This window comes from Sceloporus occidentalis, unplaced genomic scaffold (assembly GCF_023333645.1).
Source record: "Sceloporus occidentalis isolate IW3139 unplaced genomic scaffold, rSceOcc1.0.p SCAF_155, whole genome shotgun sequence".
In the NCBI taxonomy this organism is placed as follows: Eukaryota; Metazoa; Chordata; class Lepidosauria; order Squamata; family Phrynosomatidae; genus Sceloporus; species Sceloporus occidentalis.
Window position 1 is genome coordinate 870,452 of NW_028317135.1, and position 16,431 is coordinate 886,882.

General features: G+C 50.8%; 3 protein-coding genes across 3 annotated transcripts; 1 reads left to right on the forward strand and 2 right to left on the reverse strand.

Moving 5' to 3' along the window:
• On the reverse strand, positions 1–2,263 carry LOC149280470 (palmitoyltransferase ZDHHC3-like). The gene is made up of 9 exons (XM_089500556.1): positions 2,145–2,263; positions 1,796–1,884; positions 1,443–1,516; positions 1,159–1,271; positions 1,013–1,074; positions 760–874; positions 382–454; positions 167–296; positions 1–89 (listed from the first exon to the last, which is right to left on the reverse strand). The coding sequence occupies exons 1-9, from the start codon at positions 2,261–2,263 to the stop codon at positions 1–3; spliced, it is 864 nt and encodes a 287-aa protein (XP_089356682.1).
• A 1,113-nt stretch (positions 2,264–3,376) lies between these two features.
• LOC149280471 (protoporphyrinogen oxidase-like) lies at positions 3,377–7,069 on the forward strand. The gene is made up of 12 exons (XM_089500471.1): positions 3,377–3,463; positions 3,560–3,694; positions 3,783–3,898; positions 4,187–4,319; positions 4,853–4,997; positions 5,096–5,286; positions 5,360–5,420; positions 5,735–5,853; positions 6,303–6,416; positions 6,528–6,677; positions 6,770–6,812; positions 6,927–7,069. Exons 1-12 carry the CDS (start codon positions 3,377–3,379, stop codon positions 7,067–7,069), a joined length of 1,437 nt encoding a protein of 478 aa, XP_089356597.1.
• Positions 7,070–9,635: 2,566 nt separating this feature from the next.
• Positions 9,636–13,317, reverse strand: LOC149280472 (beta-1,4-galactosyltransferase 3-like). The gene is made up of 6 exons (XM_089500472.1): positions 13,062–13,317; positions 12,544–12,779; positions 12,136–12,326; positions 11,776–11,898; positions 10,452–10,556; positions 9,636–10,185 (listed from the first exon to the last, which is right to left on the reverse strand). The coding sequence occupies exons 1-6, from the start codon at positions 13,315–13,317 to the stop codon at positions 9,636–9,638; spliced, it is 1,461 nt and encodes a 486-aa protein (XP_089356598.1).
• Between the last annotated feature and the right edge of the window lie 3,114 nt (positions 13,318–16,431).

The following is a 16,431-nucleotide window of genomic DNA, read 5'->3' on the forward strand; positions in this document are numbered from 1 at the left end:
TCAGACATCATAGTCCGGAAGGTAGCTGTAGGCAGGACCTCCTGAGGTAGGGGGGCTGTTACACGGAAAGAACCAGAAGATCATGTAACCTGTAAAAAAAAAATGAGTGTAAGAAGATCAGAATGGGTCGCAGCGAGGAGTTGGGGATGTGGGGCAGGAGACTCACCTCTGCCAAACACCTCCCGGAGCAGGGCCATCTTTGGTTTGCGAGTGTGAGTGACCTCTTTGCGGGCTTCTTTAAGGAGCCGGTTCCTTAGCTGCTCGATCGGAGTCTCGTCCGTAATGATGGACACAATCTGGAAAAAGACAAACGAGCGGGAGCTGCATGCAGTCCTAGCCTTCCGGGACGTTACACAGAAACATGGCGCTCGCTGGGCTTACCTGATCATAAAAGATGACGGTTACAAAGAGGCCAAAGAGGACGGATTCCACCAGCAGGAGGATGCAGTGCGCTCTAAAAGACGGGTTAGAGAAGGGGTTACTGGGGCTTAGCGGATTAATACAATTGTGCGTCAATCAGAAATCCCCCCAAGCCCTTCCCTGAGACCATTGGTTCCTGGTATCAGCCCAGAGCCACCATAACCAACGAAACACCAGCCTCTGCGCTCGCAAGGAGCTCCTAAAGACTTTGCCCTAACGATCGGAGCTGGGGCCACAGGAGCTTTTCAGAGATCGGAACCCCCGCACAGCACGGCCCGTCCTAAAATACCTAAAGCTGCTCCTCTACGTGTGCTGCAGACCCCCCGCGCCCTCGCTTACATGTGCACGTGGTTGGTAACAGGGCCTTCCTTGTCTCCATCGTCCACCGTCCCTCTCTTGGGGGGCCACAGCCATGTGGCGGCAACCAAGCACATTGCATACAAGCTGGTCAGTCCTACAATGGACATATTGGATCGGTTTACTGTTTACTAGCCACAGCACTCAGCTAATTGTCCCAAAAAAATATATATATAGGGGCAGGAGAGAGTTAAGACGGACGGACAGATGGACTGATGTCAGTAAAAGGACATACCTGTGTAGAAGAGGAACTGGATGAAGTATTTCTGGTTTAATTCCCCCACACAGTTATTTATCCTGGGGGGGAAAAAAAAATAAAAGCTATTAGGGATTGAAACAGGGAGAGGAAGGGAGGGGGTTAATAGGGAGATCAGATGGTACCAGGGGCAGTGGTGATCCATGCGTCTGATGCAGCGGTGGCAGATTCGGCAGTGATGCGCACGCGGGGGCCGGTAGGTCTCGCAGCGGTTACACACCGTCCAATCCTCGTTGCCCTGTCGGAATAAACGAAACAAGCCTCTATTAAACATTGCAGGGCTCTTACGAAGGGTTAATCACTCAAACCTGCCCCAGTAAATAGGACAGGGCTCAGTCTTATCTTTAACCTCCACTTGCCGACAGAGCTCGCGTTTCCAGAGGACGGCTGTCCAATCAGAGCCTCTTACCCGGTCGCTCTTGCGCGGCGTGTTAGAACGGAGGTCGGAGAAGTCGATGGCGGTGTCCGGTAACGGTACTGTCCCTGCGCCAAGCAAACATATCGGGGTTAACTCATTACACGCAGACTAGAAGAAGAAATTAAAGGCAGCGACGACAGCTGTAGCTTTTATTTGTTATCGTTGGGATTCTACGAGCGTTTCCTGCCTCGGCATTACGGGCGAGAGCGTAGGGGTACGAGCCGTCTCCGCGTTACAACCATTACCGGAACGTACGGCTCCGATCTGTTTATAAGATCTGTTTTATAAGCGCAGAGGACGGGTCCCCTATTACCTCTATCCTATAGATTGTATACGTGCCTTACCTGGGTCGGAGAGCACAGCCCTGGTGTGGCAGGCGAGCAGCATGAACACGACTAAATTGAATCCGGCGGCGTGGAGCGGGCACCAGATGCTGGGTACACGGGAGGAAGGAGATCAGGCGTCACACGTCACATGCCTGATTAACCCATTATTCTCCCAGCATGACTAACCCCACACGTCTTAACCCTTTACACCCCTTCACTTAGCTTTCTAGACCACATTCACACCTCTTGTAAGCCCTATCCTTCATATTACCCCCTCCAGCCCAGCCCTATCCCTCATATTACCCCCTCCAGCCCAGCCCTATCCCTCATATTACCTTCTCCCCTGTCCGTCCCCAGGGCCCCTCACCTCTCCGAGTAGGAGTGCAGCAGGATATGTTTGAGGATGACATAGTCGGCATAGCCCAGGCTCAGATAGGTCAGCAGGATACACAGGAGCCCACAGGGGTCCCTGACACAGACAGCCATGGTCAGCAAGACACTTCCGGTTCCCACAACCCGCCCCTACGGCTCATTCTCCAATCAGGGAGCCGCCGCCATACCCAGGAAGTTTGGGTTATGCCACTTCCTCCACAGCCTGACAGCGGAAGGCGTGCTTCCGGTTAGGGGTTGTCATGGATACAGTGTCAGAAGGTACTGGGAGAGATCCAAGAGCAAGCCTTTCTATATATATATATTAGACTGTTCCTCCTAGATGAGAGTGACCATCAAAGAGAGGCTGTCCCCTAGATGAGAGTGCCCATCACTGGGAGAGGCTGTCCCCTAGATGAGAGTGCCCATCACTGGGAGAGGCTGTCCCCTAGATGAGAGTGCCCATCACTGGGAGAGGCTGTCCCCTAGATGAAAGTGCCCATCACTGGGTAGAGTGTGACAGATCGGGGCAGGGAATGGGCACGTAGGGTAGAGTGTGACAGATCGGGGCAGGGAATGGGCATGTAGGGTAGAGTGTGACAGATCGGGACAGGGAATGGGCATGTAGGGTAGAGTGTGACAGATCGGGGCAGGGAATGGGTACAGCGGGGGTAACATCCTGGAGATGGGAGTGGGAAGGAGTGCTAGTGGTTAAGTAACAACAATCCCGTCTCTTCAGGCAGTGCAACGGTTAACTGATAAGTGGGCCTGTTTTGCAGCTGTCAGCCACCTCCCCTATAAAATGTCTGTCTCTCAAACCCTCTCCTTGATAGGCTGTCTGCTCTTGGACACGCCCATCCTCACGCCACTTCCTTGGGCATGTGGAAGGAGCTTGTGCTGTGTGGCTCTCTGGTCTCCTCTCTGCGGAAGGTAAGGTTAACTCGGATAAAGTAGCTTTGTAGATTACTCATACTCATACTCATACTCAGGCGTAGTGCCGGCGCTGCACGGGGTTTACATTACAGGAAAGAGCAAGAATTCCAAATGATCCAGGAGGTAGGGTAGGGAATCGTCTTATAGTGTGTGGTGGGGGCATTGTGCAGACTCCCAGCAGAGATGGGAAAGTTTGCCAGGCAGGTGTTTGGGGAGACATGACTGATGGGACAAGTGACACCGCATCCGACCGGGTGCTGGAATAATATTCTGTTCTTTGCAGGCCGTGTGGACGCCATGCAGAGGACAGTGGTGGTCGCAGGTGGGGGCATCAGCGGGCTGACTGCCTGTTACCACCTCGTCAAGGATGCCGCTGCGTCAAAGGTGAGATCCCTGACGGTGCTTAATGCGTTCCCTTGTGGCAAAGTTCCACTTACCCTTTATATAAGGCGACCCCGGCATATAACGCGTCTCTCACAGGTCATACTGCTGGAGGGCAGCAGCCGGCTGGGGGGATGGATGCGCTCTACGCGGACGGACGATGGCGCCGTCTTTGAACATGGGCCCCGGGGTATTCGCCCAGCGGGGGTGGTTGGCCGGAACACCCTCTGTATGGTGAGTCTACGCGCCGATCTTAATGGGGGCCACGGGCGGACAGGGGGATGTGTAACTGTACAGTAGCGATGACATCACTTTTCTCCAGGTTTCAGAGCTGGGCTTACAAAACGAAATCCTCCCCGTGTTCAGAAGCCACCCTGCGGCCACGAACCGCTACCTTTACGTTAACAAGACCCTCCACAAGCTGCCGTCCAGTCTGGGGTAAGTGACCGAGGGGGCCACTGACCGGGAGAAACTGTTGAGACGAGAGTTTGAACCCCACTCGCAGCTTCCGTTACTCAAATTACTTTTGTATTGTAAATTATCATATAAGAGAGAAAGCTTTCTTATCGGAAGGGCCGACTGGGCGGGCTGAATGTTTTTACCTGTAGTCAGACGACGTGATGTCACTTTGATGACCTCATCCACCTGGCTCTGCTTCTGGTTGCCGGCTTTTTTTTTCCCGTTTATTGCTATTAATTGGCTTTTTTTATCTGTGGTTCTGTTTAGCGGGGTCCTGCGTACCATCCCTCCGTTCACCGAACCTTTATTCCTCTGCGGCCTGCGGGACCTCGCGTCTCCTAAGGGTTCTCTGGAGGATGAAAGCATCCACGCGTTCGTCACCCGCCGCTTCGGGAAAGAGGTAAGATCTTATTGCCATGACGACCACCGGTCCGGTGCAGTCAGCGGGGCCGGTGACTTCCGGGAAGCCAATACAGAGCGCTCTCGTAAATTGCTTACCGCGTGTAATAATGGCGTCCGTTCTGTATTCTTCCTCCGTGACGCGGTCTCTATGTATACGGCGCCTGCCATGGCGGTCTCGAGGCTGTGGAGTAAAGCGGAATAGATTTCACTTTTGTAAAGGGAGCTCATTTTAATTTACACCAGGGGCCCACAGAGCTCGTGTTATCTGCCCCCGGCAGGGCACTGATAACCGGCGGCCCTGCTTACGGCAGCGGCTGTGAAGGCGGGGATTGAGATTAAAGCCGGGCGGGGAGAGTCTCCAAACCAGAGGAATTCTGCCTACGTTATCATTAACCCCGCAACGACTCCCGTTATGATTGGGGTAGGTAATTAAGGGGCAGTGGGTGCTCCTTGCCGTGTGATCATGGGGTCCCATGGGATATTATCCGCGATCATGTGACCCTTGAACGTGACACACCATCTCTCTTCCAGCTTGCCGACATCGTCATAGACAGCTTGTGCCGGGGGGTGTTTGCCGGCGACTGCCGCAGACTCAGCGTGCGCTCCTGTTTCCCCTTCCTGTACGAAGCCGAGCGCAGGAAGCGGTCGGTGATCCTCGGCATGGCAACCGGCGGAGGTGAGGAGCCGCGCATTGTGGGAGCCGCTCGCTACGTAGCACGGTTATAGTCTATACGCAAACGGAAAGAAGAGCTCTGACACCTCCTGTGTTTCCAGATAAGAGCCCTCAGGCCGACTGTGAGCTCATCAGGAGATCCAAGAAAGAGAAGTGGAGTCAGTGGTCCCTGCGCGGGGGTCTGCAGACGCTCTCCGAAGCCCTAGAGACCTTCATTAAAGAGAAGGGGGTCGAGATTCACAAGGACACCCCCCTGCAGGCTCTAGAGCGGACCCCTGGCAATCGCTGGAAGGTACGTCACGGGGGGGCTCTTACTAAACGCTCCGTGCGTCAAACACTATCGATGTAACCTTTTCTTGTTTCAGATCAAGCTCTCGGACGGCAATGTGACAGCTGATCACGTGATCAGCGCGCTCCCTGCTACAGGTAATATAATATTATTGCCACCTTTCCCCACCACGTGCTGTTCAGCGAGAAGGCCTGATCCCTACAGCTTACAATCTAAAGCAGAGAAATCTGGGACGCTGGGAGGCTTTAACTCCCTGACCACTTTAGTTCCTATTCAATCAGCCATTGATTTGGGTTTTTTTTCCCCCCCCTCTAGGGCGGGTAGATAGGCAGTAAAACCATTAAATCACTGCTTATTCCGCCCCGGTGGTTTCTCGCATATCCATGCTGGACTGCTTTCCTCAGGAGGAAGACTGTTGTACCTAAAAACCAAACAAATTTTACCTTCCCAGTTCTCGGCCAGCTGCTTCCATCATCGGCTGCGCCAATGGCGGAAATCCTCGGCCAGATCCGCTCCGCCACGGTGGCCGTGGTGAATCTGGAGTACGACGGAGACGTGTTGCCTATCGCGGTGAGTGCTTCTCGCTGTTCACTGCCTGTGCTGGGGTGGACTACGTGTTAGACGCCTGCATCATTATTCCTCCCCTTTATAAGCTCTCCTCTATTCAGCTGATTGCTAAGGGAGGGGGAGAACTTAACCCCTTCAGTCCCATGTGCTTTTGGTACCTTAAGTGCCGGAGGAAAGAAACGGCTTTCTTTTGGCACCAAAGCTACATGTTGAGCCGACAGCTTTGCATTCGTGATTTAATAAAAACTTGGAGGGGTAATAATTTCCTTCGCCTTTTTCACCGACGCGTCTGTGTTGATCAGGGGTTTTTCAGCTAGCACGTACTTTATGGAGATGCCAACCCTCTTGTACTTGGTCTTGGTCTTCCTCCACGCCAGGTACGGCCGCAGACACCGGTCGGAAAGATCTACCCCCAATAGTTTTTCATTCCTTGGCATGTTGCTCTCTTTCAGGGTTTTGGGCACCTGATCCCGTCTTTTGAGGACCCCGCCGTGTTGGGGATAGTCTACGATTCCCTTGCGTTTCCTGAACACGACCGGCACGGATCCAGCTCCACCAGACTCACGGTAAATAGCCCCCCCCATCGGATCCATGCTGGATGTGGACTGTAAATGTAGGTTAATTACCCTGGGTATCAGTGCTAATTATTTGGCCCTTGTTGTTTCCTGCCCCGGAAGGTAATGCTGGGGGGTGCCTGGTTTGAAAGCAGCCTGGGCGATCCGGCCACTGTGTCTTCGGAAAAGCTCCTCTGCCTGGCTACAGAGGCAGCGTCTACACAGCTCGGGGTGCGGGGGCCGCCGAGCCGGGCCATCACCAATCTCAACCCGGTGAGCAGGGAATCTGTTTCTTTAACGGGGCGACATCAAATACAAATGTATGAACCCAATGACGCCAGCAAACCAACTCCGCTTTCTTGCAGGACTGCATCCCGCAGTATACTCTGGGACACTGGAAGCGGACAGGTACGGCTTAGCCGAGCTGACCCTACAGAGCTGGCCCTGTGTAATGTATAGATAAATCAGTGAGACAACGTGAATCTTTTCCGATCCTGTGGCTTACTCTCATGTCTTCCACAGCGGGCATCTATGCCTTTCTCCGCCAGCACGATCTGCCTCTCAGCCTCGTTGGAGCTTCTTACCAGGGCGTCTCTGTCAACGACTGCATCTTTCATGCCAGAAAGGCTGTGGAGAACCTGCTAAGACCCCCGCAAGAGGACTAGCAGACCTCATCTGACCTCAAGCCTGCATATCCCAGTTGGGTCATGCGCACCAACAACTTCTCTGCTATCTCCCAATGCCCAGGAGGACTTAGCGCGGCGTTATAGCAGTTTAATGCTAACGAACCGACGGGTAGACGCGCTGCCACCAACGGATGGGATCCTTCGGGATCTGGAGGATCCTTGCAGACTATTGCCGCATTGTAGAACATATGATGGATTTAGAGCATAACAGAAATGCATCGTATGCCATATGAGATCAAATAAAAGGACGCTCTGCAGGCCTGTTTGTCGAGCATTTTATTTCATTAGAACGGGCAAATTAACAGATTTCATGGAAAAAAACTGTTTACAGGCTGATTTTCACCATCAAAATAAGTGAGACTGACTGCTGAGAAGAGAGGCTAATGCTCCCTACCCCCTCTCCCTCAGTCCGTGCGCAGACTTATTCTATAATAATATAGGATTTAAACATGACATTTTTAGAAATAGGCCGCAGACGGTGGCCCCTCTGACTCTGTGTCGGTGGAGATGCTGCTAGGACGCCATGCACTGGAAAGAGGTCCTGCTAGCTGGTCCCACTGGTTTGAGGTATAGGAGTGTAATGGGGGGGGGGGGGGGGGGGTGGTACTGGGGCAGAAGACTATCCCGGGGGGGGGGGATTTGCACAGACATAGGATGCAATGTATACATTTTGGTATTTTTGTCATTTCCTTAATTCCATGAGAAGCGCACAGGGGGAGATCTACTAAGCGGAGAAAGATGACTGATCGGTTACATTGAGCCGACTCAGCGGATTTAAATAGTATAAATATAACATACCGGTTATTCTTTTCCACATCTGACACCAAATTCCAAAAACAATAAAATGAAACGGGAAGTCTTCACAGGTTTAAGGTGGGATCCATGACCCACAAAACATTCCCCTGTTACTTATTCACAAATAAAAGTACATTTAAAACAAACTATAATAATTAAAGGTTCAGGCATTTTGTCCCAGCATGCATCTGGTCTCTTCATCCTGATTGGCTGCTCAGTTTGTTATTGTAGTTGGTTAGAGGCACATCCTAAATCAAATTGAGTTTCGTGCTCCTGCGGTGGAGCCTTCAGGATCTCCTCAGACAAGCACAGGAGGGCCAATCAGCAGCCAGCACACCTCGACTATTAAGGAGCCACCTGTGTCTGTGCAAGAAGCCCGGGGCCAGGATTTATGCCCCCTAGTGGAAAAAAGTGAGGCAGGCAGGTCGGACTCTCTAAAAGAACGTTAGGGGTATTCTCAATAGAGGTCAACTAACACTTTATACAGCCGGGAAGGGGCAGTTTAGTTTTGCCGGGGGGGGGGGGGGGGGATTAGTGGCGTAGCTGGGGCTTTATCCAGCCTTATGTGACTTTGTCCTCTACGGCTGGTTATTTGTGTAATGTGGGGCATTTAGAAGAATGGGGTTTAGTAACCCCATTTAACTTATAGCTGTTTCTATACACATTATCGGGGCTTTTAGGGCTGTAGAATCCTGCGATCCCCTCATACCCAGCAAACATTCTGACCTCCTAGAAAAGAGGAGCAACGGGAGGAGAGAGGGGCATCAGGGGAGGAGAGAGGGGGATCAGGGGGGTGTCCAGCCAGGCAGCAAGCGACTCCACCCCAGCCCTCGTTTCTAGAGACAGATCGTCTTTCCATAAACCGTATCACAGAACAGGCCGTGTTCAGCCCTCCGTGACTTCGTCAGCAATCGTTTATTTTTTATCATTAAAACAAAGTCAAAGAAAAATCTTCCTTCTGCCCCAATCACGCCTTCAATAAATAAGAGCGATCTGTGACGTCTCACACCCCGGGGCGTACGCAAGGACCGCTCCGATGAGGCAGATCTCCGGTTGAGCGTTTGGGGTGAATACGCGTTTAAACACTTGGAATCGTTGAATTTAAATACTGACTCGGAAACGCCATATTCCTTAATCGTTTCACAGGTATCCACGGCAACCAAAACAAAAATATATATATATATACACATTGGTGTAAGGCTGAATATTTCTCCACTCATAATATCTTTCTATAGAACCGCGCACAGCACAGCAAAATAAATTACTTCTTTAAAAAATAGATCCATATATACCCACACGTATATGTACAATACTTGGAGTCACACGGAGCTTTGCACCGGGGAGGAAAAAGAGGGGGGAGAAAGGCAACACCATCCCACTGGTTGAAGGGTTTGATTAATGGCAATTTTCACAGTAAATCCTGACTTTTCGGCCAGTAGCGAGGCACTCTTCAACGTGGACGATCGAATGGTTAATTAATTAAGGGACCACGGGGCAGGACATCCCCCAAACGGCCAGGAGAGACCCCGGGAGGTGTTCCCTCAAAGACCCACCGGGCAGAGCCAGCTCCTAACGGAAGGGAGTCCGGTTACTTACCGCAAACTCTTCAGTCTGAATGGAAACCGCCCAAAACAACAGGAACGCGGCACGTTCTGTACCTCAAAAGAAGAGGGGATTCCACGGAAGGAGAAGCCATGATATTTCCGGATCCCATGCCCGGCGGGAGTTCTTGGAGTCTAGCACCTCGGTCTCACGCCAAGCCTTGGGTCTTGACCCCGGCGGTTTGGTTGGAAGGTCTCCCCTCCACGAGCTCCCTAGACCCCCCACCTTGGACCAGAGGGTTTGGGGTTTCATTCTCCTCTTCGGTCTTCCTATCCGACCTTAATACCCTTTTTGTCTCCGGTTTGTAGGTTCCGGACCTTTTCTTTCTAGAGCCCATGGAGAGCACAGCGGTTCCTGTTCCATTCCCGCCGGGGCCGTTCTCTCCCTTGGCCACCATGACAGGTTTCTTGAACTGATTCGCCGCAGCCATTGCTGGACCCGACTGCTGCGATGGAGACCGGACCCGCGCGGTTTCCTTTCTTTTTGCCGCGCCGGTGCTGGAGTCGTTGCCGTGGCGACTGACCGCCGGCGGCGTGGGCCCACGAATTCTCCGAGGTTTCTGTGTCCGGGGGTCCGCTCCGATGTCCACCGTGATGTTGGTGTACAGAGGCTCCAGCTGGCGAGACAGTAGCGTGTAGGACAGAGAGTTCATCCCATCTTGGGTCCACATACGTTGCGTCCTGATGAGCAGATCAAACCTGGGTGAAAAAGTTAACGTTTTGGTGAAACGGATCGCAAGGTGATGGAGAAACCAGTGTAGGATGTTTAATTCTTTGTTACTCTCTCTCTCTTTGTTGGCCAAAATGGGTCAGTCGAAGCCTGGTGCCTGAGTATGGAGCCTCTCACCCCTCATACAAACACAGGCTCCAGCTAATGGCTCCCAGGGGCCCAACACATGCACTGGCCCCTACCCAGATACCGCCCCCCCAATCCCCCCCCCCCCCAGCCTTACGCGGCTTCTCACCTGTGGGGGTTTTCTTCATTGCCCTGGTCGCCTTTGTGTTTTACCATCTTGTAATGGCCGACAGATACGGGGGGGCGGGTGATCTTCATGCCAGTGAGACGGACCCTGCGCGACAACGAGAGATGCACCAATCAGAGACGACACACAAAGAGGGGCATTGCCCCTAGGGGCAATTGCACCCGGCCAAGGGGTAAACAGCTCATCCGATAACCAAGCTCCCTCCCTTCTCCTCCGCCACCCACCCTTCCCATAGACCGCTTGAACCAACCTGCAACTTAACAAGAGATAACCTAAAAGGGAAGGAATAATTCAGCAGATCCAAAGAATAGGAAGTAAAGATGGCCACTCCCGTAACGTACATATATCTTTCTCATATTACATGGGTGAACTTAGCGCATAGAAGCGAACCGTAGCGTACGGGGAAAGGGTTAAGTCTTCAATTACAACCTTTGTAAGCGTGGAGTTTGCTTAGCGGATTTTACAGAAACTTTACAACCTTGTGAAAAAGTTTTACGCGCGACCCGGTGGCCTCCCTTACAACATACGTGTCGCATATACCGCGTGAGCCGTCATGAAACCGCCAATTAAAGCCGCAGTGACAGGCGTGATGGTAGAATCTCCGCGTCACGGAGCTGACAGCCTCCGAAGCGTGATGATCCTGCGTGATTCAGATATTTAACAGACGCGTGTTTCACCTACGCCCGGACTACACGGGCCCCTTAACCGGGAATATTCCGGAATTTCCGGATAGATCGGGGGCCCCGATTCCGGTCTTTGTAACATTAATCCTTCGCTCCGGATTAAAGGATTATTTTTGTGACGGGTTTGGAATGATGCGTCTCACAAAAAAAAACAGCTATAAGTATTTTTTTTTTTTTTTAGGGGAAAAAGGGCAATTAACGGATCGCCAACGTGTTATGTATGTGAGTTACGGTCAATACGGGGACCCACAATGCATTGCTCCCCGTTCGTGGCGCTCACCTACCTGTTGACAGCTGCTGATTTACAACATAAAGAAATAATAAAAGACAACGAAATCATGCAAAATGAACACGGATGAAAGAGAGATGCATGCAGGGTCCCGGCGTGAGGAGCGACAGCATGGAGAGAGAAAAACAGAGAGGTGAGACACATACGATCCGGACACGAGACTTCTACAACCAAAAAGATCCACGCCACGTACACGCGGTCCCGTCACGCCTCGTACACGCGGTCACATCACAAATGAAAAGGAACGAGTGCTGAAAGAGGGGTTTGAATTGCCCCCAGGGGCAGGAGGTGGGGAGCGGGGATGGAACATACCAGATAAATGGGTATATCTCACCTGGTGGCGATATCGTCGTCCTCGCCGCCCCATCCCCAGTACTCATTGGGGAAACCATTAATTTTCATGTACTGGTCTGGAGTCAGGGCGGAGACACCCCCAAAATACTGGGGGTACGGGAGGCTGCCGGAGAAAACAGCGGTCACATAATCTGAATACGCAGGATGGGGAATCTAGTGAGGTGGGTGGTGTCGGCAGCAGATGGTATGAAGATTTACAGCGGAAGAACATACGAGACAGATGGGAAGATAGAGAGACAGGAGCAGAGGCAGAGTCCAGGAGCTGCAGAAGAAAGAGACGCAGAGTGGAGGCCACAAGGATTACGGGATGAAAGGATATCAGAGACGCGTCCACCTGTACCTGTAACTGAACTTGTTCATGGCGACCGAGGCGTGCTTAGGACTCCAAGGGTCACACACGTAGAGGTTGTGGTCATTCTCCGGGATCAGATCCACATCGTGTAGGAACAAACAGTCCCAATCCTCGTCTCGAAGGGCTTCCTTGACTCCAACGTTTAACAGCTTGGCTCGATTGAACGTGGAGTTCCCGGACTGCAGGCACAGAAGAAGGAGAGAGATGCGTGGATACACTCCTGCAGCGACAGGCCGCTGGTCAACCAAGCTTCAACCCCCGACCACGTCTACCAACACGGGACATCTCACACGTGTCCACCAGCGCCCAACCAAACCACAAAGCAATGATACTTCCATCGGAGGAAGGTGACAGAGAAGATCTATGGTAGACACCAAGCAGACATGTCCTCCTCACCTGGTGGACGATGTAGATTGCATACTGAAGCTGCTGTCTCTGGAGGAACGGGTGCAGGTAATAGAGCAGGTGCCTTAGGTGGGTCTCCCGGTTCCTGTGAGGAATGATCACAGCCGTACGGTGCCGGGCTTCACAATTTGGGGGCCGGTATCGGCCTCCCTGGGTTACGAAGGGGTTCTTTTCTTTTATCTTTTGAAGGGATGGGGCTCGGCTGAAGCTCACGGTGATGGGACCCACTGTTCGAAAACACGGAGAAGGCAGGTCGTTAGGAACGTCTACAGCCGTGTGCGGGAATAAGCGGCCAACGAAAACGACAAGGAAAAATCCGAAGAAATCGGATTATTTGGCAAAAGAGTGGTTATATTAGTAACATAGTAACATAGTTCATAAGGATGAAAAAAGACCAAAGTCCATCAAGTTCAACCTATATACATATTGTGTCCCTACTGTGATCACCAATCAGAGCTGCGCAGAGCGTGTGAATGTTTGGGGTTGAGAAGGTACAGACATGGACTCACCCAGGTACGGAGACCTCTCTGGGCACCTCCGCGGACGCTCTCCTGCTGGCACCGGTGGAAGCTTCAGCCCCTGCAAGAGCGTAAGGTTGGTGTAGACGTCGTGCGTGCGCGAGTAGTCGAACATGGGCTCCGGGGAACGTCCGAAAATGGAGGCCAGGCTTCGGAGGCCGCCGAAGGAGAAGTACACCATGAAGGCGAACTGGAAGCCAATCAGCATAGCCAGGGTACAGGGGCGTTCTAAGGCACGGCGGATCATCTTCACCTGCAGAAAGTCATCACGGAGAAGGATGAATCCGCTGATGTCCCCGATAACCGACCCAACGCGTTCCACAGCACAACAGCACCGAGCCCCACAAAGGACCATTAACTGTCTGGGCCACAAAACGCGTCGGCAGTTTGGCGTGCCGTACCATTTCGCCCCTTATGCTGATGAAAGGTTAAAGTTTGGTGAATTTTCTCCCTGGAATATGTAAGGGACAGATGTCTCTCGCATCTACCATCTCTGATTGGAGGCTGTTCCACTTATCTACCACCATCTCAGTAAAGTAGAACATGTTAACCCCCGAGCCTCCTCTCCTACAATGCAGAGCGACCGACACGGCCTTCACACAGCAAACTCTTTTTGCCCTAGCCAGGGCACAAACATCGTGATAAGTAACTGCCCCCAAAGACCCTACAGAGGAAGCCCCATCTGTCTTAGATCAGAAAACAGGGCACACTCCGGTCACCCCCAGCCAAGCTTTGGCTGAGGATCATGAGGATGGTGGCATTTTGTCTGGGACTGTGGAATGCTCCGTATAAAGTCAAAGTGCGATGGTGCAAACGGACAAGGTTTATAGTACATACAGCGAGGTGTTTACACGCAAAACACATGGGGCCGCACACAGCATTCATATTATACACACATATTATATACATAAAAACATATATAACAATAATTGTGCTATACATAATAATATATATAAGATATATGTATATTACACAATTATTATTATATATCATATATGTTACTACATATGACCCAATTATAATAAATTATTTTGTTACATTTGTTATTCTGTGTTATTATATATGTTATAATTATGTATGATTATTATGTTACGTAATATGTTATGTGTTATGTTACATTTGTTATTATATTATTATATTACATTTTATGTTATGTGCTATTAGATATGTTGTTTTCAGTTATATTATATATGTTACATTTGTTAATATGTTATTATATTACGTTTGTCATTCTGTGTTATTATATATGTTATGTTACATTTGTTATGAATTATATATGTTGGTAGTATGTATTATGTTATGTGTTATATATGTTGCTATCTGTTATTATATTATATATGTATGTGTTTTTATATTATATATGTTGTTAGTATGTGTTGTTATTATTAATAATATTATTATTATATTACATATTAAGTTTGGTGTTATTATATATGTCATGTTACATTTGTTATGTGTTATTATATATGTTGTTAGTGTGTATTATTATATTACATATTATGTTTTGTGTTATTAAATATGTTATCATGTGTTGTTATATTACATTTGTTATTCTGTGTTATTATATATGTTATTGTTGTTAATGTATATTATCTGCAGGTTTTTACCTCCAGAAGAAAGAATGATCGTATGTTTGCAGTTAACCCTTAGCGCGTCTTCTCGTCCTCAGGGCCTCTGATGCTACTTTTGCAGGATTACCTGGACAGGTGTACTGTTTACAGCAGCCCTCGCTGGGGCTCCCAGCCCCCTCCCCTCCCCCAACAGGTGCCTCTCCAGGGCAAGTCAGGCCCAGTAACACGACCCGGGGACAACAATGTCAGGGTGTGATGGGATTAACCCTCTGCCTCCCACAACCACACCGCACAGCAAATCAGCGGCGAGAATTACATACATTAGAAATCTTAGTCTGGGGCTGGCCGAGAGACCTCCAGCAACTGCTCCCTATAATGCTCTTCCATTAAATCCCCTCACTGTATTATCCCCTACCACTTCTGCTGGGAGGATGTTCCACTTATCTACCACCCTGTCAGTAAAGGAAAATATAAAACGAGCACATGCTCACTCTCAGTTATAGCGGCACCCTATTCCAATGTGTCTTAGCCGACACGATGCCTGGCTAAGGGCAGAAGGAATGTCCCCCCCCCCCAATGAAATGTTCTCCATCCCAATACAGACTGTCCCCGACCGGTCTCCGGCTCGCATACCTCGCGCAACGTGTGTTTGCATTCAACACGACAAGAACACGTGTGCCGGACCGGCTCGGTAACGCTGCACGGACTCATATTATATGCGCATGTCCTGAAATAAAGCTGGGAGCAGCGCACGGCACAGCGTGACCCCTTCATACAGCCGGCCAAAGAAAGCACAAAGTGCACCAAAAAGAGGAGTTCCTCTCCTTATCAACGCAAATGACACCGTTAACCCCTTCATACCTGCCACGTAACCCCGGATCGCACCCCGGATCCACGCAGGCGTCCCTTCCAGCCCGAGGGGTTAAACGCCGGCACTTACTGTACAGCAGTACCGAGTACACCCCGTCCTGCACCGCATACGTGAGCGGGCCCTGCGGTTGTGTCGACAACAACAATAAAGGCAATTATCTGGGTGTTTTTCACTTAAAATATTGAATTTTTGGTGCAGGAGAGCAGAAAAAACAAATTGTGGACATTATTGCCCAAATCGCAACAAACCGCTAACAGAAAACACACAAAACAGCCAAAACAACACAAAAGGGCTATTTTTTGCCTTTCCATAAATGCAGTTTGGGTAAGATTGGCGGTAGCCTAGAACTACCCAGTAAACCCCCGCCAGCACTCACAGGGTTAAAGCACCTTTTGTTGGCTGGGCTAGTAAAATCCCATTCAGCGGATAGAGCCCCAATCACAGGGGGCTATAAGCCAGGGCATTTCTAATCACCCCCTCCGGATAAATACCTCCCCTCTCTCTCTATGTAAAGCACCCACCTATTCTGGCGCAGAGTACAACAGTGATCGACGACGTCAATAGGTACTGGCAAAAGCCCAGAGGGCCCCTGTTCACAAGAGCTTGCAATCTGCAGAGCGAGCCGCAATCCAGATTCCCGGGAGGGCTGTGCAGGTAGGATGCTGGCCGCCTCGGCACCGTGACATCTGGGTATCGGGTTTCAGCCGGCGACTTGGAGCCCTTTCCAGTCCGCAGGAGGCTCAGCACACAGGTGTGTCGGGGCACCTGTATTCATGCAGCAGGCGTCCATCCCGGCCCATCCCTGGTAGTCAGGACGCGGAACGTCTTACCTGCCGAGGGGGTCCTGCTCTTTCAATTCTTAAAAACCGCTTGAGATCTGGGCTGTCATGGCTCCATCGTGGCTCTCCCTTCCTCTCTC

Excerpts from the sequence above, each read along its gene's own strand:
- LOC149280471 (XM_089500471.1), top strand. The coding sequence starts at position 3,377 with ATGCAGAGGACAGTGGTGGTCGCAGGTGGGGGCATCAGCGGGCTGACT. Across the intron at positions 4,320-4,852 it reads CCCGCCGCTTCGGGAAAGAG|CTTGCCGACATCGTCATAGA; the intron begins GTAAGATCTTAT and ends TCTCTCTTCCAG. Across the intron at positions 6,813-6,926 it reads GGGACACTGGAAGCGGACAG|CGGGCATCTATGCCTTTCTC; the intron begins GTACGGCTTAGC and ends TGTCTTCCACAG.
- LOC149280472 (XM_089500472.1), bottom strand. The coding sequence starts at position 13,317 with ATGATCCGCCGTGCCTTAGAACGCCCCTGTACCCTGGCTATGCTGATT. Across the intron at positions 11,899-12,135 it reads ATGAACAAGTTCAGTTACAG|CCTCCCGTACCCCCAGTATT; the intron begins GTACAGGTGGAC and ends TTTCTCCGGCAG. Across the intron at positions 10,186-10,451 it reads AATGAAGAAAACCCCCACAG|GTTTGATCTGCTCATCAGGA; the intron begins GTGAGAAGCCGC and ends TTTTTCACCCAG.
- LOC149280470 (XM_089500556.1), bottom strand. The coding sequence starts at position 2,263 with ATGGCTGTCTGTGTCAGGGACCCCTGTGGGCTCCTGTGTATCCTGCTG. Across the intron at positions 1,885-2,144 it reads CTGCACTCCTACTCGGAGAG|CATCTGGTGCCCGCTCCACG; the intron begins GTGAGGGGCCCT and ends CCGTGTACCCAG. Across the intron at positions 297-381 it reads CCGTCATCTTTTATGATCAG|ATTGTGTCCATCATTACGGA; the intron begins GTAAGCCCAGCG and ends GTCTTTTTCCAG.